The sequence below is a fragment of the Pygocentrus nattereri genome, chromosome 23 (assembly GCF_015220715.1).
Source record: "Pygocentrus nattereri isolate fPygNat1 chromosome 23, fPygNat1.pri, whole genome shotgun sequence".
In the NCBI taxonomy this organism is placed as follows: Eukaryota; Metazoa; Chordata; class Actinopteri; order Characiformes; family Serrasalmidae; genus Pygocentrus; species Pygocentrus nattereri.
In genome coordinates this window covers 3,266,783-3,290,798 of record NC_051233.1, presented here as the reverse complement: position 1 = coordinate 3,290,798, position 24,016 = coordinate 3,266,783, and the positions used below count along the sequence as shown (strand labels likewise).

The 24,016-nt window shown below is 40.5% G+C and overlaps 1 protein-coding gene across 1 annotated transcript in view; it reads left to right on the top strand.

Moving 5' to 3' along the window:
• The first annotated feature begins 2,890 nt into the window (after nt 1-2,890).
• trabd2a (TraB domain containing 2A) overlaps nt 2,891-24,016 on the top strand; it is a 74,611-nt gene continuing 53,485 nt past the window's right edge. Inside the window, exons 1-2 of the mRNA XM_017717396.2 lie at nt 2,891-3,733; nt 6,872-7,432. Coding sequence (XP_017572885.2) covers nt 3,629-3,733; nt 6,872-7,432 — 666 coding nt within the window. The 5' untranslated portion in view covers nt 2,891-3,628. The remainder of the gene's footprint in view (nt 3,734-6,871; nt 7,433-24,016) is intronic.

Below are 24,016 nucleotides of genomic sequence, written 5' to 3'. Positions count from 1 at the left end.
AGTGCATTCTATTAACAATCAAGCCCTGCCAGCGTAGCTTGTATTCCTATCTTTATGGGGTAAATCCATCCATTTCTGTATAACTCTGGCTAAATAACGCTTTGGCTTGGTAACATTATAATTCAAGGTTGTCTTTATAACACATCCACAACATCTTACATAAACACTTCATAGCGTGTTAATTCATGTTTACATTAACATTTTATAAAGTATACGTTTTTACATGATGTTAATATGGACTATTAGGTCATTTTATTGAGAGATGGTTTTCAAAATAAAAACTCTCAGTTTTTTATTTGAAAAAGCACATTATTTTCAGTAAGACAGACAAAATAAAAATGACCTCGCTTTATCCCTTTGGTCATTACGAGATTTAGCACTCAGGCATGTTTCAATTGTTTACACTAATTGTTATAATTATTTTTATCTTTTATATATATATATTCTCACACACACACACACACACACACACACACACACACACACACACACACACACACACATATATATATATTTATATATATATTAATTGTTTCTTTTTCTTAGTTTATTTGGCATGTCGCTTTACTACACAGACAGTAAATGACTCAAAAATAATCTTGGTGTGGTCGTGTGACTAAGTGTTAAATCACTTAATGAACAAAAGGGTCAAGCAAGGCCTTTTTTATGCTGGCTGTCTAGAAATGAGACCTTTTTCTATAAATAATATAGTTTCTCAAAATGAAAAAAGTAAGAACCTTTATTTTTAAAAATCACCAAGTAGACCATCTTAAACATCATGTAAAGCATGTATGTTTTAAGAATGTTGATTTAAATGTTCATGAACATGTTATGAAGCGTTTATGTAAGATGCTATGAATGTGTTGTGTAGACACCTTTCAAGTAAAGTGTGACCCTTTGGCCACACCTTAAAACATACCATAACACATTTCATGTAAAAGTATTACGTTATGGAGAAACGCCACATTTATTGAATGTTCTGGTGGTGAAATTTTGCCTCATTAAATTGATCATTTTCTCATTTTTACACTTTTTTCCCATTTAAATCGTGAGTTCCTCTTGTTGTTGTGACCAAAAGACAGAATTTAATGATAAACTCAGTGACATGAATTCACTTTGTCTTAATAGTTTGATCAGTTCAGATTTACCAAGTCAAGCTAAGAGAACATATGGACCAAAAAAAGACATAAAAGTTCAAGCATGGACATTAATGGCTTAACCTCAGGACCCAAACCCTAATCTCTGGGTTCGTACTACTCCAGGAGCAATCACTACTGTAATAGGCCTTTACTATTCTTGGAATACATACTGGATATTATACATGTTCTTGACGATAAAGCAAAAAGTTTCATGAGGAGAAACCAAACTGACAAACTTTTTTCCATCGACCTGAGCATGAGGACCCAATTTGGTCCTCACAAGGCACTAAATACAAACACACACTCACAGGTTCCTGGACTGGACTGTACGACTGTGTGCCTAACCCAGCCCTAACTTGAACGTCAGCAACCAATAACTGCTAAAAATCCTTGTTCTTGGAGAGTGAGAGCAGCCAAATGTCCCCACAATGTCCAACGGTTCATGTTCTATCATAATGGGGGACATTTGGTCCCCATAAAGAGCGAAATACAGACGTACGCATAAGCGTGTATGAGCAGGCTATATGCTGTCCCTGTAAAATACACTGCAATGTATGAGTAAACATGAAAATTCATAAGAGTTAAACAGTTACTCAGGCTGGTTTGACGTGAAATGGTCCAATGCAGAGACACTTTTCCGACTCTCTGACTGGCTGTAGGGTTATTATAAGTGATACCGATACTGAGTGTGTTTGCCTGCACTCAATAACCCAACCATAATCGGATTTCTGCAGTCACCTGATTATTCAAATGGTCATGTAAACAGCATAATCCGATTAAGAAATCCAATAAAGAGGCTGGGTTTTAGCCCAGTCATTCCTGCCCAGCCCAGGTTTCTCTGCACATGTGGACTCTGATTTCTTTCTTTCAGTCTGAGCATGTCCAAAAACAGACGGCGGTACCAGAAATAAGCGAGCAGCGTCGCCGCGAGACGCAGCAAAACGCTCCCGGAGCGACGATGAAACCAAATACACGCTTGACGCTTGACGAAATGAAGGACTTAAGTGGCTTCACAGCAGAAACCCGGTTACTGTCCTCCGATTAACCAAGCGCATGCAAGCCTGTTGTTATGGGATCATTAGCTGCATGTAAACACACTCAGCCATAAAACAGCGGTGAATCCGAAAGGGCACGTTTTGCTTGGGTACCATTTTAGCATTTAAACTGTGTGTATTACTTACTTGACTATATAATCATAACTATATAATCTTAATTGTCTTGTATTTTATTTGTAAGTACTTTGTAAAGCACTTTGTGAGTCACTCTGGTAAAGTGCTATATAAATAAAGTTTTACTTTACTTACTTACTATTTTGCCCTGTATGTGATGTGATGAATGTATTCAAATGAAACCGCTTTAAACTTTAAACTTCACCTCCAAACTAACATAAATAGTGTCTCTTATCCACTTAAATGTGTGTAACGTCATAGGGAGGGCAGCTTTTGCAGGCCTTAAGCTCTCCCGACGTCTGGTTCCTATCACCGTGAGCTGTTCTGACCCCTTCACTCTCAGTGACTCTGCCCACCCGCCAAGCAGAATTTTGTCGGTTTTGGTGGAACTCCCCTCGGAAACAGAAGAAAGGTCTAGTGAAGGGAGACCTGCGAGGAGTGCGGACTCCCTCGCTCCTCCTCCACAAAGCGCTTCAATCAGATTATTGCACGCACAGTATGGGAGCGCGTGGAGGTAGGGGGTAGTTGTTAGGGAAGGGGCGGGGTGGGGGGGTAAAAGTGCTTTTCTGTCAGTGATGCTCACAGACTTCATTTTCACTCCCCCTCCAGCGCCTTTAAAGCTGCGTTCCGCGAGTGCGGCTCGGATTAAGGGACGGAAAAGCGGGGAAGACGCTCGGTTCGCCCCATTAAGGGCCGCTTGCAGCGGCGTGTGGAGAGATGCGCGTGACCGTTATTTTTAAATTTTTAAATTTTGACCGTTGGCGTTACCGGTCGCCCAGACCTGTTGCTGAGGTAAAGTGAGCGCAACGCTGGACGGGCTTCATTTTCCGTCGACTTGCTGACAGGAAAGTTGCTTAAACCCAGCTTGTGGGGGCTGTGCGAGTGTGTGTGTGTGAGCTGAGAGTGTGTGTGTGTGTGTGTGTGTGGTTTAAAGGACTTTAGCTGTCTCCGTTCTCGTCGATAACGGACAACTCGCTCGGCTAAGTGAAGTTAGGCTAGCGAAGGTCTGTCGTTTTGCGTGCCATGTAGCTTCACTACTGCTTTTTTTTTAATGTAGCGGTCACCAAAAACAAAACAAAGCAAAAAAAAAAAAAAAAAAACATGTCCACTCCACACGGATTTTAATTTAGGCGAACTTTGGCTAACTTCACGAATGTTTCCCTCAGTCCCGGAGGGGACAGGTAACTGAACCTCCCGCAGTTTTGCCTCACAGAATGGCTAAAACACAGCAGGACGTGTGTGGACTTGGGTCTGGAGAAAGACCATGAGCCGCTAGAAGGTGCCGGTCAGCCAAACGTGAAGGTTAGCAGACACGCCGCGATGCTGCTGGCTTGGGGCGCATTAGTCCAAGCCTGCCTCGCCCTGCTGGTGGAGGCCAGCCAGCGGAGCCTGAGAGAGCCGGCCAGCTGCGACCTCAACAGGAAGGTAAGCCTCTGGAGAATCACCTTTCTTGCATAAAACGCCAGGGGAGTAGCGTTAAAGGCAGGTAACGTTGTTGAAGCACCCTGAGGTTTCAGAAATATGTCAGCGTGCATGCATAGGTAACGTTATCGTGATAAATGATGCGGTACAATACTTGTATGATACGCTGACCCACAACAGCAAAATTAGCCTGGATTTAGTGCGAAGGCTCTGCATAAAATCTGTGTATTTCTCAAAATATCACTACCAGTTTTTGTTTTCTGTGTTTCAGCTGATCAGATGTGTTGTGACGTATCGTGCATCGTGATAATTTCCTGAAGTATCGCAATATTATGTTTATTGTCATATCGCCCACCTCTAGTTTCGCCTCAAGTCCATCTGTGAGTTGAAATGTAGTCTGAAAGTGAACACAAGTCAAGCTGAATAGCCACTGTTGAACCACCTAACTAGAGGTTTTCACCGAAGTCCAGCTGTGAACTGGGTACTGAATGGGTGAATACAAGTAGAGTAAAATTACTAGCATCGGTGAATAGCTGTGAAGTGGATCTCCACCCATTTTCCCAAAACACTGTCATTAAATGGTCGAGATAGAAACAAAGCCATCCGGAGCAGTTTGATGTGAAGTTCTCCGTTCTAGAGAAACTTGCCGAGTCAGTGTCGTTCACAGTGGTGGTGACTCTTTTTCCATCATCAGCGTTACATGTGAAACCTCACAAGACACGCGCAGGTTCACTGGTGCTTTCGGGTGGTAATAACATGGCTTTATTTTGTTGTGGACATGGTGACCCCCTGGTTCCGATCCCCACCACTGTTTCACATCAAACCTCTCTGAATGACCCTGGTTACCTCTCAAGGGCTGAATTAATGAGTGGTGTCCTCTTTAATGATGAGCATGCACGGAGTAATGTTACCACGGAGAGTCTCAGGTCACACGTCATGTTGAAAATCATCGTTTTAATTTCACAAAAAAAAGGCTGAAAAGTGACTTTATGTGTAGTAAAGTCACCAGTGTTATGCCACCTGCTGTTTTCACTGACATACAGCTGTGATCTGCAATAAGTTGTTCTGTTGTATTGGCCAGATTTCTTCATTTGGTTGTACATTTAATGTGAGTATTTAATGTGAAAACCATAATCTCACAGCCTCTCTTAAGATCAAATATTACGGTTCTCCTTCTTGTGCTTTGAAATGGCAGCCTACCATATTATTTAGCTATATTGTGGCCTGCTAGCAGAAACAAAAGTGCTTTTCTACCAGTTTGTCCTGTTTTAATCAGAAGAAACAATCAGATGTAATTAAGTTAATTTAATTTAATGTGAAAGCAAAGTGCCTCAGCGAAATGAGTTTATTAGGATGTTGATGTTCTTCCTGCTCCAATGTGTATTACTGCCCTAATGACATATTAATAGCCCATTGCACCAGTTATCAGCTTTTGAATAAACATTTGCTAAAGTGTTATTTCCTATAGGCCTCTTTCACTGCACCCATGTGAAAACCTATCCAGCACCAGTATTTTTACTAATGGGTCAGGTTTATAATAATGGTAAAATAAAAAAATAGTCATTCTAGTAAAATGTAAGGTGTTAACTTTGGTGTTTCAGAGCAGTCCTATTTAAAGCCCCAGATACTGAACAGATATCATTAATAAACAGACTGTCTTACATTTATTGCCAATGCAGAGTGTAACATGTCACATTGCTGCCTTGTAATATCAAAATTAAATTCACCTATTAGAGTCTGGCTTGGCCGTGACGCCGATTATCCTGTAAGCATGTAAGCGATAACACGTCAAAAGAAAGGGAGATTTCTCCTCCACATTTAACCCATCCATGAAGTGAAACACCACATACACACTAGTGAGCACACACTCAGTAAGGGGCAGTGAGCACGTTGGCCCAGGGAGGTGGGCAGCCCTATCCGCATCGCCCAGGGAGCAGTTGGGGGTTAGGTGCCTTGCTCAAGGACACCGCAGTCATGTACTGTCGGCTTAGGGGATGGAACCAGCGACCTTCTGGTTACAAGGCCCACGACTACCCCCAGTTGTGGTAAATAATGCGTGTGTCTCAAAACTTAATCAGCTTTCTTTGTAACAACTGTCTGCATAGGCAGCCTTTTAAGTAGGCAGCATTCCAACCGTCATCTGTCCTTGACAGGTCATTTACCAAGCCAGGTAAATGAGACGCTCTAGTTAGACAGCAGTGATGTCGCCGATTGTTCCTCCCCCCTGCACGAGCCTTACCTCAGCCTTAGTGTTTTACCACCATGGATCCTGCTCTGGCAGTTTTTATAGCAATTTTAATTGTAAGCTCTAACCTCTAATCTAGCTAGCCATCTAACCGTTAGCAATTTACAGAAATGCGTCATTTAACCCTCATTATTCTGCCAAATTTCAGACACAACCGAATCAATGATTAGATCACGCTACCTCGTTATTAGCTAATGTTTGACAAAACCAATCACTAGTTAAGCTGCTTGGTCATTAGCAAGTTTGTTAGGCGATGGGCTATTCAAAACAATAAGCCTGAGGCTTCAAAATCCACTAGCATGCATGCTAATGGATTGCTGCCTCAGTAGGCAGCATTTTTGAGATATCTGAGAATTGGGACATCCTTCTTGTTGGGAGTAGCATATTACGACGTAAAATGCAGTCTATGTAGAGAGCTCACTAGGTTTTGAGACGCACCCTTTGTCCTAGTATACTTTTCTGAGCATGTAGTGGATATCGTCAGTACTGACCAGCTACCTGTTTCATTACAAAGTGAGCATAATTAGCCTGTTTAATTGGATTTGCTGCAGTGCAGCTCGTGAAATATTGAATAAAAATCACTGTAGTTGTAGGTTTGTTGTTATTATTCTAGTATTTTTAACTACACAGCACTACGGGTTTTATTTTTTATGTTATCTGTTAATCTGTTGAGTATTTTGGTCATTCATGTATTAATTAGAGTGTGTTCTTCAGGGTTTGTTTCTTACTGTAAAAAATACTTAGAAATTTAAAATGTGCGTTGTCATTGTCCAGACTGCCATCTAATCATTTCCATTTTATCAAGAAGGTAAATTTTAATAGATTTTTTTGAAGTTTAATTGATTAATCATGACAGACCTAATAATAACCCTTCTTTCACTTCCTCTGTTCTCTAGCAAAATGAGCTCAATTCCTTTCTGTGGACAATAAAGCGCGACCCGCCCTCGTACTTCTATGGCACCATCCATGTCCCTTACACCCGGGTATGGGACTACATTCCAGAAAACTCCAAAAAAGCCTTCCAGGAAAGCAATATTGTCTACTTTGAGCTGGACCTTACAGACCCTTACACCATTTCGGCTCTAACCAGCTGCCAGCTGCTTCCGCAAGGCGAAAACCTGCAGAACGTTTTGCCCAGGGACATCTATCGCCGCCTCAAAAGGCACCTTGAGTACGTCAAACTCATGATGCCCTCCTGGATGACACCTGACCAAAGAGGCAAGGGCCTTTATGCTGATTACTTGTTTAATGCCATAGCAGGGAATTGGGAACGGAAACGGCCAGTGTGGGTGATGCTAATGGTCAACTCGCTGACTGAGGCAGACATTAAAACTCGGGGTGTGCCCGTACTGGACCTGTACTTAGCCCAGGAGGCCGAGAGGATGAAAAAGAAAACAGGAGCTGTGGAGAAGGTGGAGGAACAATGCCATCCACTTAATGGACTCAACTTTTCCCAGGTAAGTGCGTATTGCGTGTGACTTTTATGCTGGCATGACAAAAAAAAAATCTCAGTAAGCAAAGAAGTCTTGAATGTAAAAATGGAATTAGGTTTGAGAAAATGTAGGGAAAAGAGTTGATTTTTATTGGTCTTCAACTTCTAGCCATGCTCTTCTAGTCTTCTTGGTCATCTTGTTACACAAATGAGCTAATTCTAGGGTTTTCTAATGAGTTCATTCTAGGGGTTTTCTTAAAGTCTAAAAGTGATGAAAGGAACGTTTTTGAAGAGAATGGCAACGTTTTGATGCTGTCCACTCTGAAACAAGACATTTGAAGACATCCTTTCCAATTTTTGGAAGGCAATGTTTGATGTGTGGGTTGGCCTGTGCAGTTCTGCAATAGAGATGTAAAAAAGGTTTTTGTCCCATTAGTTCTAATCCCTTCCCAGCTGACAGGCACATATAGTAAGAAAAAGACGGGGCAAAGGTGCTCGAAAAGAAATCCAGTGGTTTTAAGACACCCTGATTACAAATTTAACTTTATCCTCACAAATTGCCGGGTTACTATGATGATCAAGTACTGCGGCAAAAAACATCATACGGTCGGGAGATTTTGGGCTTTGCTAGCATGCTTTCTGCTGCATTTAGCAAATTCAGTTCTGTTTAAACTATCATAGGGATAGGGTTTAATCTTTTCCAGAAAGAGAAAATAGAAACTTGATTTTAATAAATGTTTGACACTGAAAGCTTCATCTGCATCGTGGACTGAGAATTTGCAAAAGCACATGGAAGGAAAATTCCGCAGTGTTGAATTTAAAGCTTCAAAGTAGAAGATGAGTGAACGGGATTGGTGTGGACTGGGGACACAGCGGGTGTGGGTTTCTATCAGCTGAACAAATAGTCAGCTTTTGGTGTGTCCTCCGTTATTAAGATAAATTTGAGAGTAATGGTTTTCGTCTGAATCGCACTCAAAACCCCCTTGTTGGAGCAGGGGGCGAAAGTGGGCCTATTAGGCCCCCGCAATTATGAGTGTCCTTCAAAGCACACAGAGCCACTCTGAAATCATGTAGCTGGCACTGGAATTTGTGCTAATACTGGGACGGAACTAAGGGGATTACTCATGGCAATTTTAGCTAACACTCAGGAGGTGCACCAGCTAAATGCAGAGCCAGACACCAGAGCCCTTACGCACCAGGCCTATCAGAGTGCGCATGCTGTTCGGGGACCAGCTCTCTGCTGCTCATGAGACTAATGTCATTAGAATATGGCAGTCAAAACTGATCCTGTATGAGCTCTCCTACTCTACTCAGCTCCATAAATTACACAATATGAAAAAAGTACTAGTCTTGCGATTATTTCGATATTCATATTTTAAAAATGAAGGTTTTTTTTTATTTGGCTATCAAAAAGCATGTGGCCTAAATAATATAGAGCCAGTACTGCAAAATATATAAGTAATAAATGATATATTTTGCATTTCTAATGAATACTATCACAAAAGCTGAAGTTAAGGCTACTTGATTTGATCCTGCAAAACTAATTACGCTTGTAATAATCATAATTCATTAATCACATTCTGATAAAATGATGACAACGTAATTTCAGTTAAAGCGGCTTGAAATCAAAAACTTGAGTCCAGTGTGAAATGTTATACTCCTGACAAATCATTGTGTACATAAAATGAACATTTGCTGAAAGCTGAAAATCTCTAATGTTCAGACCCCTCATCCTTTAGTGGAAATATCTGCCCATTTTGGAGTCAGACATCTTTCCTTTGAAGGCTCTTGAAGAGACTAAGCTTTCATCTCCTTCGGAAAATATTGTAGTTCTCAGACAGACCTTGTGGTGTGCAGAATCTCCAAGCCTATTAGGGAGAATGATTTACTTGTCAAATAAGGCTAGTCCAGTCCATCCAAAACATCCCTGGTGTGCTCCAGAATGGTGCTGATCTTGGATCAGGCTCTTTCTGGACTATAATGACCTCAACCACCATGTTTTTAAGGAGAAACCGACCCAGAGCCAACATTTCTTGCAATGGTCCCAAGTCTGAGAGGTGGAATAAGGTGGGTGAGGGAAGTGCTGGTCTCTGGCTGCCGTCAGTGAGGGTAATGGGCCATAGAGAGATGATGAATGCCCCTAGTCTCCATCCATCTCTAACAGGGACACAGAGGAATGTGCAGTAACCCCCAGGTTCATTAGCTAAGTTCTGCCTCACTGGCAGAGTGATGCGTACCCATGCTGCCTTGTCATCGTTTAAGCCAGCATCCACCATTTAAAACTTTCTGTTTAAACTCCAACACACACACACACACACACATCGCCTTCTTTCAGCGGTCAATGATGTGTGACTAAGATGTGCAAATATGAAAGAGGAAGATCTGTCAGGGTCTCCACATGGAAAATGTTCAAAGGAGACACCTGTGGCAGCCTCTGATGCTACGAATTAGATCAACAGTGATAAAATGGAAGAGGCAAATGAAAGCAAGTTACATATGTATGAGAAATGGCACAAATCCAATACTCAGTATCGGTATCAGGCTATTACCAGCAGAACATGCTTGGTTATTAGAAGAAAAAAGACCAAATTCCAAACAAATTTTTAACAAATTCAGCCTAAACATATCATAAGGCAGCTTATCAAAAGGCAAAGTACAGTAGGTCTCATGACAACGGTAGTCACATATAGCTGAACATTAACAAGAGTAACATCAGTGCTTGTTAACAAAGCTATTTCTAATTACTAGAAGTAGTTTTTTTTGACTTACATTTAGGTTGAAATTTTCAGGGTTATCTTTTCAGTTAAAATGATTACCACTATGTCTAGTATGGAATATGTTGTTGGCTTCCTGTAGAGTAGTACAGTGTTATTTAGCAGTTTGAAAAATTGTAGTTAAAGCTTAGTAGTTTGTTAGGGCAAAAAAGATATAATCATCATCAAAAGTACTGAAGGTTTCAGTATCAATATTGGTGTCAGAATGGAAAAACACATATCATACCATCTCTGATATGTTTGTTTGAGCTTGTATTACTATTTTCCAAACTATTTTATACTTATCGTTGACAAGTAGGTTCTATTGGTTGACAGATTCAGGTTGTATATACATTCAGCCGTTTGAACTAATCCCGAAACAGTCCTCCTTTGACGGTATTAGAAATGTAGCAAGCAGCCAAAGCCTTTAATAGGTTTTGGCGCCCGACTTGCACGTTTTGAATTCCATGACTGTTTTAATATTTACCAGTTCGCAGTATTAAGCATAACTTAACAACTCTGAGAAAATAATCTCAAGGCCAAATTGCAAAGGCATTAGAAAAACACTCTCAATAATGATTAATTACATTTGCACAGATGGTGCTCCTTAAAGAAAAGATTACATTGCCTCTTCCTCTGCCTGCTCCGTTTTGGTAAGATTCTGAGGAGTGCTGATATGAAGCTATTTTGGGTGATCAGACCAAGCAGTCTCGTACCCTCGTATTGTCCACTCTGATTGTGATGTGCTTTCCTACTCCACAGTTGAAGCTATTTTGTTTCTCGTGGCAATAAAGATGAGTGTCAGAATGGGTTTTTTAAAGCTAAAATACTGACAGTAATAATAACTTGGGTCAGAATTGCATTCTGTTCATTTTCATCTTCTAAAGATGTATGTTTAATCTTCCTTATAACATATTTAATCCTTTGGCATATAGCCCATATTTTCACAAGTCAGATTGTAGTTACATCTATGAGTGAATGTATGGAAATCTAAAACTTAACCAGTAAAGTTAAGCGGTAGTAATAATGAGGTTAGGAATAATGAAATTGCTCTACATAGCAGAAACACTTTCCTCTGAATTCAAGCTGTTTGTACTGTACGTTTTGCATTGAATAATCACGACAGTGTTTCTTAGTGATGCACTATGATATCGGAATCGTATTGGCCAATGTTGATCAGTGTCAGGTTATTACCAGCAGAAAATGCTAAGTTATTAGAATAATAGACCAATTTTGTAGCAGATTCAGTCTAATCATATCATAAGGCAAAATAAAGTAGTTGTCATGACAACAACAGGTAGTTGTTAGTCTTAGTGATGCACTATGATATCGGAGTCATACCGGACGATGTTTAGATTTGGCTGATTTGTCAAGCCAATATTTGATGATGTATTACTGTATTTGGAAAGAGCAGAATGCTGGATGTTGGGCTACTGTAGTGAAATGCCTGCCTTTTATTAATGCATTTGTCACTCTAAAATAAACGAGAGAAATAAATGTTAGGTTTATTTATAATGTAAGCTCTGAGTGTAAATGTCCTTCGGACTGAGGAACTTCCTCTCAGTTGGCATCGAGCTAATCTCGTTAGCTGCAAGTGAAAATGTCTAGATTGAGAAACATCAAAATGCATTCCTTTTCTTTTTCTTTTTATTATTAATATGTCCTAATATTTTATAAATGTTATTGTATCAGAATCAGCATTGACAGATAATGTACATTAAAAACATCAGATATTGGCATCGGTCCACAATTTTCATATCGGCACACCCCTGGTGTCTCTGGGCACCTAGTAACATAATTAGAGATTTAATGTTGTTTTAAGTGAAATGCCTGGAAGTTATTGGGTCTCACAATCTCCCAAACAGGGCTGACCCATTTGCCTGAATAGTGTTTATGCCTCTTCCTACTTTAGCCAGAATGGAAAAAGTGTTCGAAGCACGCTGTAATCAGATTAAATCCAAATAAGAGATGTTTCCATGAATAACGGACACAAAACTGCCGGCGCACCATATTCCTCATTGAGGTCGAGTCTAATTCATTACAGTGACTGAGCGGTCTCCTAGGAAAGTTCCTCTACTTTGAGGCAAATATTGAAATTAACTCTAATTGCTTTTTCTATGGGTATGCTGAACAAGGAGTCCTTCCAAATACAGATGAGGTTTAAAAAGGAAACAGAACCAGCAGCAGTAAACCATATCCCTGGCAAAATCTGAATTTGCACCGACCAAATTTGCACTCCGTTTAAACACAGGAAAAAAATCGTACACACCCAAGACTTGGAATAACAGGTGTTTTCAATTCAGCTCCTTTGAGCAAATACACAGAGACTGATGTAGGGGAGTTTATAGGGAGTAGAGTAAGTCTGTTTGACGAACAGACGATTGTTTATAGTTGCAGCAAGCCAAGGGTGCTGGCATTGAGGAGGAATTCTACCTGTCTGGGTTTATTGGCTTAGAAAAAATGGGGAAACAACTTAATTTTGGCTCAGCTTTTTTGGTCTTCCCAAGCTCTTTGACCAGATAATGATGTGTTTAAATCCTTTCAGAAGATTCTCAGATTGCCATCAGTAGACGCTTCAGGGTTTCTGATGATAGCACTTATTACAGCCCTCTAAACCCTGCAGTAGTGGTGGCCAGCTCATCAAATGTAGAGTAAGATAAAGACATCCATCACTCACATGGTGAGATAACAAGCAGATCATAAGTGAGAGATCTGTAGAAGATTTGACCTGTCCTGTGGCCCTGATATTGACTATCGCTCTATTCCATTTCACACCGAGTATAAGCATGTTTTCATTTCCCTCGTTCCATCCAGGATCTCTGTCATACTCTAGTGCTTGGTTACCACAGTCCTGTTGACCAAACACACAGGTATCAGATGCCTCAGATTCCTCAGGTGGATTCTGTCCATAACACTGTCACTGGAACTGTTGAAATGAATCCACTGCTCAAGCACAGTCAGGGCGCAGAGGAATCATGAGAGGTTTCAAGATTCTAGGGTTGTAAAAGGGAAGTTTGGGGTTAAGTGTCCTGTTAAGTTCGGAGAAACGGCAGATGAGGATGCAGTGCCATAAAACCATAGTGTTGCTGAAGGGTCTTGGTAGGATCTTGAAAATCTTATACCTCCATCATAATATATCATCGCAGATAAATAAAAACCCCATAACACCGTTTATTTTTTATTTGTTAGACCATTTTTAAATGCCAACTGCCCTTTCTTGAATTCTGTGATTGTTTGATGAAAGATGGATGTGAAATGAATTCAAGGTAAATAAAGGTTCTCATGCTGCCACATAATTATCATTTTGGAGATAGTAAAGTTTTGGTCTGACTCTGGTAACGTGTGTAATTTATGCAGCGTGCTTTTTTTGTTACTTTAAACCTGCAGTTTCTTTCGATTTTAAAGTTTCTGTTTATCTGTTTGTAGAACTTGTGATATATTTGTGGCTCAAACTAGCAACCTCCAGATTTCTGTCCCAAATTGCTTATTTACCCTGATGAATTCCCGTCAGCACACTGGGTTTTGATCTTTTTTACATTTGTTGATGGAGCTAGATCAATAGAGATTTATGAGATGCCTCTATTTACTGATGTCTGAAAGAGAATAGAGGAGGTTTGATATTCTAGACCTTTCTACAGTCTCCTTACAGCCAGAGGCTCTTTAGGCTGTGAAAGAGTAGAGTGTGTCTGCCTGAGAGCCAAAAGCAAGCAGTTTGTTCCTCATTTTAACACCAGGTCAGCAGAGCCAGAAGCTGCCTTATGGATCTAAGTCCTCAGGCTACCTTCACTGATCTAACTGACTTCTAAGTTAAGCACGGGAAACAGAGAGTATAAGAGAGAAAGACTATCTAAATGACAGAAAGCCAAAAAAAACAAATCCCTTAAATTACTGTAAAAAATGTAAAGGTGTTCACTAAAAACAAAGAAAGGAACAGAAAAAAAAAAATTCTACTGGACTACAAAAATACTTTTCTTTGAGAGAAATCCACTTTTACCGCATGACTAAATATAGTCCTTGGAATATATTGAAGTCTGTTACATAAACACAATTAATCAAGAGGTGTAGAATTAAATGTTCAAAGATAGGCCATCAAAGCAGCATATGGCCACATAGTGTAACAGAACTGGCTTGCCAATGGTTGCTAATGCTGACGAAGATCGGGCCTCTGATAAAGGCTAGATTAAAGTCGACTGGATCAAATGGAGCAGGACTAAACTGCATCATCCAGGCTAAATGCAGATGTAATTAAAAGATATTTCTAGTTCATTCCCTTTCAAATGCCTAATATGCATTACAAAAACAGTTTGCCATCTAGCAGTGCTATTTATTCTGGCTCTGAATTATGACTTTTTCCTTCCAAGCATTAAATGGAATGTTTCCAGAGTAGTTATACAATAACATAATTTCTGAATTACTGGCAATGGCTTCATTTTCCATGGGTGTTTGTGTTTGTGCTAAACAAAACACTTCATACGTGCGAGTGTCGGCGATTTTACAAGAGTGTTTTTGTTACATCTTGCTGGCCATAACCCCTGTATAAGACAACTCTGAGTAGGTATGTGAGTTAGGGGTGTGCAATATAATGAAATTGTTATTTTGATTAATTGTTTTAAATTATGCAGGTGTCATCATAGAGTCTGTAATAAACAACAGTCAGAGCACAGGACCTGCACAAACTGCATACTAACAAGTAGCTCATTGGATGATAGACAGTCTAATTCATTTATTTTTAAACAGTGGTTTGATTTTTCTCCCTTTGTCTTAGTTCACACAGCAGGTAAAAGTGGCCCAAATCTGATCTTCTCACCAAATCCCATTTTATTTTTTTGTTTGGCTGTTCACATTGTCATTTTAATGTGATCAGTATGTGACATCCGTCTGAACAGATCAGCTCCTAAACCGACCCACAGAGCATCACTGCGTCACGCCGCTTATCCAGAGGTAAACAATCATAACCGCCAACAAACGGCAGTCGCTCCTGGAGGATCAGCTTCATCTTCACCAGCATCACATGAGCCACCGCAAAGGTTCACTGACTAACAGCTGGGCTCATCACCCAGAATGTGTTTGAGCCATGAAAATACACGTTACATCACTTATTCGGTTCGCGTCCTTAGATTCTTTCAATTTTGCTTTCAAACTTTACCTTAACTCTGCGGCCTCGTTCTCCTACAACCACGTTCGGCCATTTCCTTCGAAATCTCTTCAAACACAGAGGGGTTGTACAGAAATATCAGCCCAAATGTTTGTGAGTCTCAGCAGCGAGAAATTATGAATGTTGAGTTGGATTGATATAAACGTTGCATGAATTCTGATCTGACTGTTCGGACTAAGTTGCATTACTACATATGGGATACGGATCGGACTTCAGTGCCACATGTGAATGCGTCTCAAATCAGATTTGTGTTTCAGTGTGTTTTTGCTGTTCACACTGACACACATCTTGGTCACTTATGGGCCACTTTTGCCTGCTGTGTAAATGTAGCCTTAGTGTATTTTTGCATATGTGATTTGTGTTTTTATGTGTTTTGCAAAAAGTAGTTTTTCGTAGCTTTTTTGTGGTATCGTTGGCATATCATCCACCCTTATACTTTAAGCTGTGTGATGAAACTACTATAGTCATATTAAATCCAGAGATATAACCTCTAACATAGTTGTGATATTTTGTTATTCCAGTAGCAGTGTAAGCTCTACAGGCCCCATCATCGTTTCCCATTGTCCTTCGTGTTCTTAAGTGAGACAACTGCTGTGCCAACCTATAGCAACACCCTCCAATTACCATTTGTTTGTGCTTCATTCATCAGCAATTATGGCCTCCATTGTCCGTCCATCGGCAGATACACACTGACCTTTAACATGCTAATGTATTAGTGTCCTGCAAGTGTTAACTGAGTGTGGTGGATTTTAAACTGGGTTTTTTTTGTTTTGTTTTGTTTTTTTCTCTGAAAAACTTAGTTGCAAGGTTAGCTGTTAGTCAGATTGAAGCTTTCTGGAATACAAAGAGCTGGTATTCGCAAAATACAGTGGCAACTTGGTTGAATTACGCAGTAAGAAGAGAACAAGTTACCAGAGGTGGGTAAGACTAGCTTAACAAACTCAGGTGAATTATTAGGGGCTGTTTTATAGCTACAGTCCTGTGCGAAAGTCTTAGGCACCCAAAACACATTTTCAAAATCTGTTTTAAGTGTTAATATTTGAAGAAATAAAATGTATAGAATAGTAAATATATATATATAGTGATTTTCTGGATGTAAGTGTGTTTGTTTACCCGTCTCCAAGCCTCTCCTCGAGGAAGCCCAGTATTATATGTAGTTAAAAAGCAGCTCCTGGTTTGACCAATCAGTGCTCAGTAAATTGAGCTCATAATGTAATTGATGATATTAACGAGTCTCTGTGGCGGCTGTGAAGGTGTCAAGGAAAAATATGGACCCGAGAAATTCTTGTTACTTTTTATTGTTTTTCTGTTTATTTGAATTATGAATGTGACTTTATTCTAATGTATATTCTGATAAACTCACTGCTGAGGTCAGTTGTTTAAACATTTGCTTAGACGCCTAAAACCTTCACACAGTACTGTAGATGTCAAAGCATTAATGAAACAGTAAAATTCCAACTGTCAGATCTAAAAGCTTTCCATTACTGAGGGTCCAGATGCAAGAGCAGAACTAAATAGTAGTAAAATGATCCTGAAGATCCTTTTGATCTTAAGTAAAAGGCCCCAATCAACAGAACAGAATGAAACAGAAAAATGAAATTAGGGACTTAATGCAAGTGAGTGAAGTGAAACTGCCTAAAAAGTGTGTTCCTTCCCTCACAAACATACTTGAGTAGAAGTAAAAGCATCATTGTTTGAAAATACTCGAAGAGCTACAACTAAAGAAGTCCATCAACATAACACAAGCCCATGGAACTGAGTGAGTGAATGGTCAGTGATACCCACAGTGGAAACGAATCAGGATAAGCACATGCATCTGTATGCATGCATCTGTTGGAAGGTCCTGAACATGTTCCCTGTTCTTTAAATAGTGATGCTTCTTCTGTCCAATATGACATTTGTTCATCTCATTAATTAATCAAGTACTTTCCAAACAAACTCCAGGTGTACTGTGGCCGAAAATGCTTCTAACCCTCATCTGGACAATGCCACTCTGTCGCTGTATGTCTCTGTTAAGTGCACTTGTTTAGACTATGAGGAGAATCCTAGGCTGTCGTTGTGTACCCTGTACCTCTGCACCTAAGCAGATGCTGTGAGGCTGCTGCTAATAGACTGAGCGAGTGTTCCTTGGCTTTTGGCGTGCTGCGTGATTCTAAATAGCCAGCTCACTCAACGTGATTAATAGGACAAGGAGAGAAATTCTCGCTGGGAAGAGACAGTCCTGAAAAGAGGGAAATAGAGAAAGACAGTGTGTGTGTGAGTGTCATGGCTAATGTGCAGCCAAAGGCAGGTGGTGGATTTGCACCTCTAACTATTGATCCAGTCATTGTTAGCAGTGAAATGACTTCCTGACCGACGTCAAATAACTGACGTTCCGTCTTTTGGAGAACCTGCACTTTGTAAAGGGAAGTATTTCTGTGAGTCCTTATAACAATATAATTTACTAGGAAAGTTGTAGTACAATGAGTTGGACAGGTTTTCCAAGACCATTCTAACCCTCCTTGATCCCTCATGGTGAAACATCTTGTCTTACAGTTCTTTTAAAAAATAAGAGAAATGCTGCCTTATGTACAGACTCTAAATGTCCAATCCCATACCACACTTGTGTTTGTAAATAGTACATTGAGATTGTTTATTGTGATTAGAACTGAATGAAAATGTATTATTATGAGCACAATCTAGTTTTTATTGTTTCTAGTCATTAAAACAGGTGCAGACTTGAACCTTCCAGTACAGAATGCAACGCAAATGTAAATGAAATTCATTACTTAACTGATAAAACATCAGTAATAACTCCACTCAGACAAAACACATGCCACTGTAGCTGGAAGAAAACCTTGTATCTCCAGAATGACAACTTAGGACAAAACCTACTTTACTTTTAAATGTTGATCATTTTGGGATGTTTCTTTTGGTCCATTCTTCATGTACACACAATGTAAAAGACCACAGGCATTTTAAAATGTCAAAAAATAAAAAACAACAAAAAAAATGGAGATTTTTCTGACAACAACGATATATAAGGTATCCAGGCTTCTTCTCTCTGAATTTGCATTAGTCAAAGAACATTTAATCTACTCGTAATAAGCCCGAGAGTCTTCAGTTACTGTACAGTAATGTTGGGGTTCTTTCCACTCAGTAAATTCCTCCTGTGCACAGCCTGGACTCAGTGATGCACTCACACTGTCCACCGCACTCTGCCCACCGCACAATAGCCTCCTCCACAGGCCCCAAAGCTCATGCATGCGTGCGCGGGCTGCTTGAAAGACGGCCCTGTCGGAGCCCCTTTCACGCTGCCACTCAGTCCCCACTCGCCCCCTTTTGAAGTCTTCCTTTTTACTCTCTCTCCTTCTTTCTTCCCCCTCTAACACATGTAAGGGGAATCGAACAAGTGTTGTTGGGTTTTTCCTGCAGTGGGTTTTCCGAGCTTCTAGTGCTACCTTCCTTTTTTAAAGGGCAAGACTGTTTCTTTTTGGTTACCGAGTTTAAGGTTAGGGTTAGATTTGGGTTTAGGCTTAGAAATTCATATTACATGTGAATTCATACATGAATATGACTACTTAACATTCCAGCATTGTATGAATACAAACCTGTGTGTGTGCGTGCGATTTACCCGCCACTCCCACCGAACTGAGTAGTCCATTGACTCAGCACCCCCCACCCCCCTACAGCCCCTCTCCCCCCCTGTATTGTTTACTTTTTGTCCTGGCTTAGAGAGGATTCCACATGCCTAGATGAAACGGCGGGCGTTTTTAGGGTCATTTACACCCAGAGAGTGTTTGTCTTTGGGGATGGGGTGCTTTTGTCTGCCTCCATGCGCTGACCTCATAAAAGCTGCCCAAAACCCACTGACAAGAAGTGCACTGTTCTCCCCTCTCTTCCTCTCTCACCCCTGCAGAAACACAAACACGCCGCTCTCTTGTTTCTGTTTCTCTGCATGTTTTCATGACTGTTGCATTTCATTTTTTAAGAGTTTGTTTTGAATATATTTCCACAGTGGCCACATTTTGAAGTTTGACTGAAAACCTCAACACAAGACTAGGCCTCCTCCCCATTTCCTTGTTTATATGGATTTTATACAGCAAACTTTTCAAGTATGACTAGAATCCAGTGGCTAGCTGAGCTCTGTGGATATCTGGATGTTTGTCTCTGCATGTATGTGTGTGTGTGTGTGTGTGTCAGGGACTGTACTTATGCACTGTTGAGTGGCATTAGCGGTTTGCTAGGCAGGCAGCTCAGCGATGTCTACATTAGTTTTGCAGTTGGTTGAGAAACCACAGAGGGCTGATCGTTTTCCACTGCGTGCGGGTCTTTATCCTGGGGGGGGGACAAGAGGCTCTCCGCACATTTTTTCCACTATGCACACCACATTTTTTTTCAGTACATGCAAGTGTTTTCATTAACGAAGTATATTGCAAAGAGATAGTCACAGCAGTTTTGGTCCCGAGGGTTTGGTCAGAGTTTGGAGTTTCTGTGAGGTTGAATTGATTGCGGATGTGTAGCTGGACTGCAGCATAACGACTAATAGAAATGTAAAACAGCATCAGTGCATTGGTGCTAATTTAACTGTGCTCATTTTGGAGTGCTGTTAATTAACTGTAATTGATTTAAACAAAATTCCTTAATTTATGCGCTCATTTTATGGCCAAAATAAAATTTCAGTTTTTTTCATTTCAGATGTAAAAATCCAAAAAGGCTTGGTGTCTTTAGATTCCACTACTGTTTCAATAGTTTCTTCTGTCACAATTGTTGATGTATATTTACAAAAAAGAAATAAATTAAATTTAGAAACTTTAACAAAACAGGCCAACTTAATTGTGAATATTTAAATTGAATTGTCATGAGATCAGAGATAACTAATCTTATGCTGCCTGTGTACGAGTTTGAAAGTTCAGAGATTTCAAAGTTGTTTATTTTGTTGCTGCAACAAATTGAAGGGAAGTAAAAACAGTATTTTTTTTGTAGACATCCATATTAGCTGCTGACTTTTTAATGATAGTCGTAATCATGACTTTGTGGTGCCTTTCATGTTCGCTCTATCCATAATTACATTTTATGATTAAATGTTTAAATTAATAATTACATAAAGTACATAACACAATATATATTTGGTAACACTGGGCCTCATTCACCAACTGTTCGTAAGAATAAATTTCTTCTTAAAACCCTCTTACACAGTTTTCACGAAGATTGACGAGTGTTTTCTTATTTGGGATTTGTTCTTAAGTAATAGCAGAATCTACACACACTGAAGACCACAAAGGTGTGAACAGTCGAGGTTTAAGAACACGTCATGAATCTGACGTAGACTTTTTCTGAGGCCCTTTCTCAAGAACACATTTAAGAAAAATGTAGGGAGATGATGGTGAATGAGGCCCAGTGTTTTGGTAGTCTTGTCTAAATATCTATTAATGCAACTGAACTTTAGTTGAGCTGAATGGATTCTATTCTATCTGTTGACAGTCGACTGAGTTTCATTAGGCAGTTTGGAAATAATTTTAGCAAATTGTTGGCCATCTATATGGGACAAAATAAAGTGTGACCAAATGCTTCCGACAGGACTTCAGGCAGCGTTGGTTCTCCATCAGCTGAATTCTTTTTTTCCAGTTTTGTACCTCCAGCTCCGTTTATGACCAGTCAACCTCTACTGCTGTGTGTAGGCTGTTATTTGGCTGGCAGATGAAGACATCAACAGTGTTTGCTGTGTTCTGGCCTGCTCTTACTGCAGGTAGGCAGAATAAAACAGTGGAGGTCTTGTCGGTGACACCTTTCTGCACTCCCCCGTCCAGTGAGTCTGGAGAACTACTGGCTGATTGGCTGTGGCTGTTGGCGTGGGCTGGTTGATGTGCGGCCGCAACCTTTTGTATTTGATACTGATTCCACTTGACATGCTAAATATTTGGACACAGACAAGTACAAAGATAAGCCAGACTCTTAGAATGATGAGAGAAATGGAAAGACGTAAAAGAAATTGTTCCTGCATGTGAAAAAAGTGGCTGGACCGCAGCCTGAGCACTGTTATTGCTCATTCCATTGCAGTCCTGAAAACGTCTCTCATAGTACCATACTCTCTTATGGTACAGTTAGGCCCCACCCTATTTTACCCTTCGCCCCCACCACTTAGCCCTAGCCCCCCATTTAGAGCATCGTAGGGTGTAGGGTGTTTATATTCTGTCACCTTTATTATTATAACTGTCCTGTGTTTTGTGACTACTGGCTGCTAAATTTCTTTTGGTATCTATCTATATATCTATCTGTCTAGCTATTTAGCTATCCAGCTGTCTGTCTGTTTGTCCTGTATCTGTCTGTCTGTCCACCCATCCATCCATCTGTCTGTCTGTCCGTCCATCCATCCATCTATTAGTAGGCAATGTTGACCCCTACATCATTTATCAATTTCCAAAAAAGTGTTGTAATCATGTTCCGGATAGAGATTTACGCCCATATCTAGTACATTACAAGGTGTATCTGAAACGACAAGCCTTCTGGAGGATACAAGGATAAAAATCTGATTCAGTACTAAAGACAAATTAGCAAATCATTGTCTGATTTAGAGACTAACTGATTCATCTGGTTTGCAGACTTCTGATCTCTTTCATCTGACAGTTCTCTAGTTATAACAGGAGTAGCTGACAGTTTCTCTCTTCTTGATGAGTGCTATGACAAACTCAAACAAACTGCTGTCTCTCTGTGTCTCCCAGACACAGCAACACAGCCACCCTCTCCCTGTCTGCCAGACACGCTGTTTACTCTAAGTGGCACAAACTGACAGACAAATCTGCCTGTGGTACACAAACACACCGATTGCTGTGGGCTCCGGTAACAGCTACTGACTCTAACAGACTGGGTGTGCTCACATAACCCACTCTATTTGGATCTTTCTGTATGTTTATATTGTCTCTTGCCTGGGACAGATGTTCTGTTCAGTTACCATAGAGACAGACAAGCCCCTCTCCACCCCCACCCCCCATCTGTGAGACTTAACCTGGCTCACTGATGGAGCCGACATATTTATTTATCTGAGCGTGTATGTTTACGCACCCACTCTCATAGGGTTTAAAAGGCTACGTCATGAAATACAAAAATAACTAGACGTGTAATACTGTGTATATTTGATTTTCTTATATTAATAAAACTAGTGAGCTGAAGTCCCTTGTTAGTATTCTGGCTTGGAACAGGCATTGCTTTCTTTTCCTCTGAGTCACAAAGTGAAGCTGTTCCCCTCAGCCTACTCGTGTACTATAACATACAGTATATACTAGGGCTGGGCGCTTAATTGAAAAGTGATCGAAACCAGCGTTTTGTTAATCCTCTCCCCACTCTGTGTGTTCATATACTGTTCCCTTAAAAACGTACTACTGTGTGTGTTGTCACGTGACTCTGCTACGCCCAGTCTGCAACATGGAAGCTAAATCTATGTTCATACAGCAGGTAAAAGTTTCCCAAGTTTGATTTTCTCACCAAATCTGATTATTTTGTTTGGCTGTTCATAATATCTTTTAAATGTGATCTGTTTGTGATATCAGTCTGAACAGATTAGCTCCTAAACTGACCTGCATGTGCAACCCGTCACATCAATTCACGTGGCTCCTCCAGAGATAAACGAATCACGACTATAAATGAATGCCAGTTGTTCCGGGAGCTTCTGGTTCACAAGCATCACAAGAGCCATCATGAAGCTTCACTGACTGGCAGCTGGGCTCGTCAACTAGAATGTGGTCGAGCCGCAAAAAAGGGCGCAGTCACTTCTTTGGTTCTGTTCCTCGGATTCTTTAAAGTTTGCTTTCAGACTTGTAGCTGTTCTTTCTGCTGCAGCCTCGTACTCCTATGACATTTCTTCCAAAATCTCTTCAGCAGTGTGAAATTATGATGAACATTGAGTTGGACAGATGTAAAAGTCCAGATGATGTAAAAGAATTCAGATCTGGCTGCTGAGATGATTTACAAGATATGCAGAGCATATTTACAGCACAAACCTTTTCAGTGAACTATGAGGGCAAATAAGCAAACAAATAAAAAATTGATTTGAGGTCGTATCACCCAGCACTAATATATTACACAAAAGAACAGTTTCAGAAAATGAGTGTGATATAGTTTGAGGTTACTGTCTTAACCATGCTGCCCTGAACAAATCCGAATCTGAGGAGAAATACAGAACACAGACAAACCCTGCTCGTCTTATTTGTACTCGTCCACAGTTTCTGCTTTCTTGCCTTTGCTTTTTGTTCCTTGATTTCCCAAAAAGCTTCAGGCACCTGTTGTAGTGCAGTGATGTGTATTAAGAATAACGCAGTAAACCAGGCTCTGGAGATCCAGTCTGGTGCCATCCACGTTTTACGGTGGAATGCACAGGTCAGCTTTCGGAGGCCCTGCGGAGTGTCTGGAGGATCAAAGCACAGAGTGGACCGAGATAACAAACTCACGTCCTGACACACGTGTGTGTGTGCGTATCTGCCAGCGTCTATCAGACGCACAGCGATGACAGGCCCTTCTCTTCAGCCGCAGAAGAGAAAACACTGCAGAGAGACAGAGCGGCGCACTCTGCGCACTTTAAGAGTGATCGAGTGCCTTCACTGCTTTTGACTGCTCGCGCTATCTGCAGGTTTTTTTTACATCCTCACATTGCTTTGAAGGAGATTGTGGCGACGGATACACATCAGAACACCCTTTTCACTTTTTTAAACATGTATCCACAAAACTA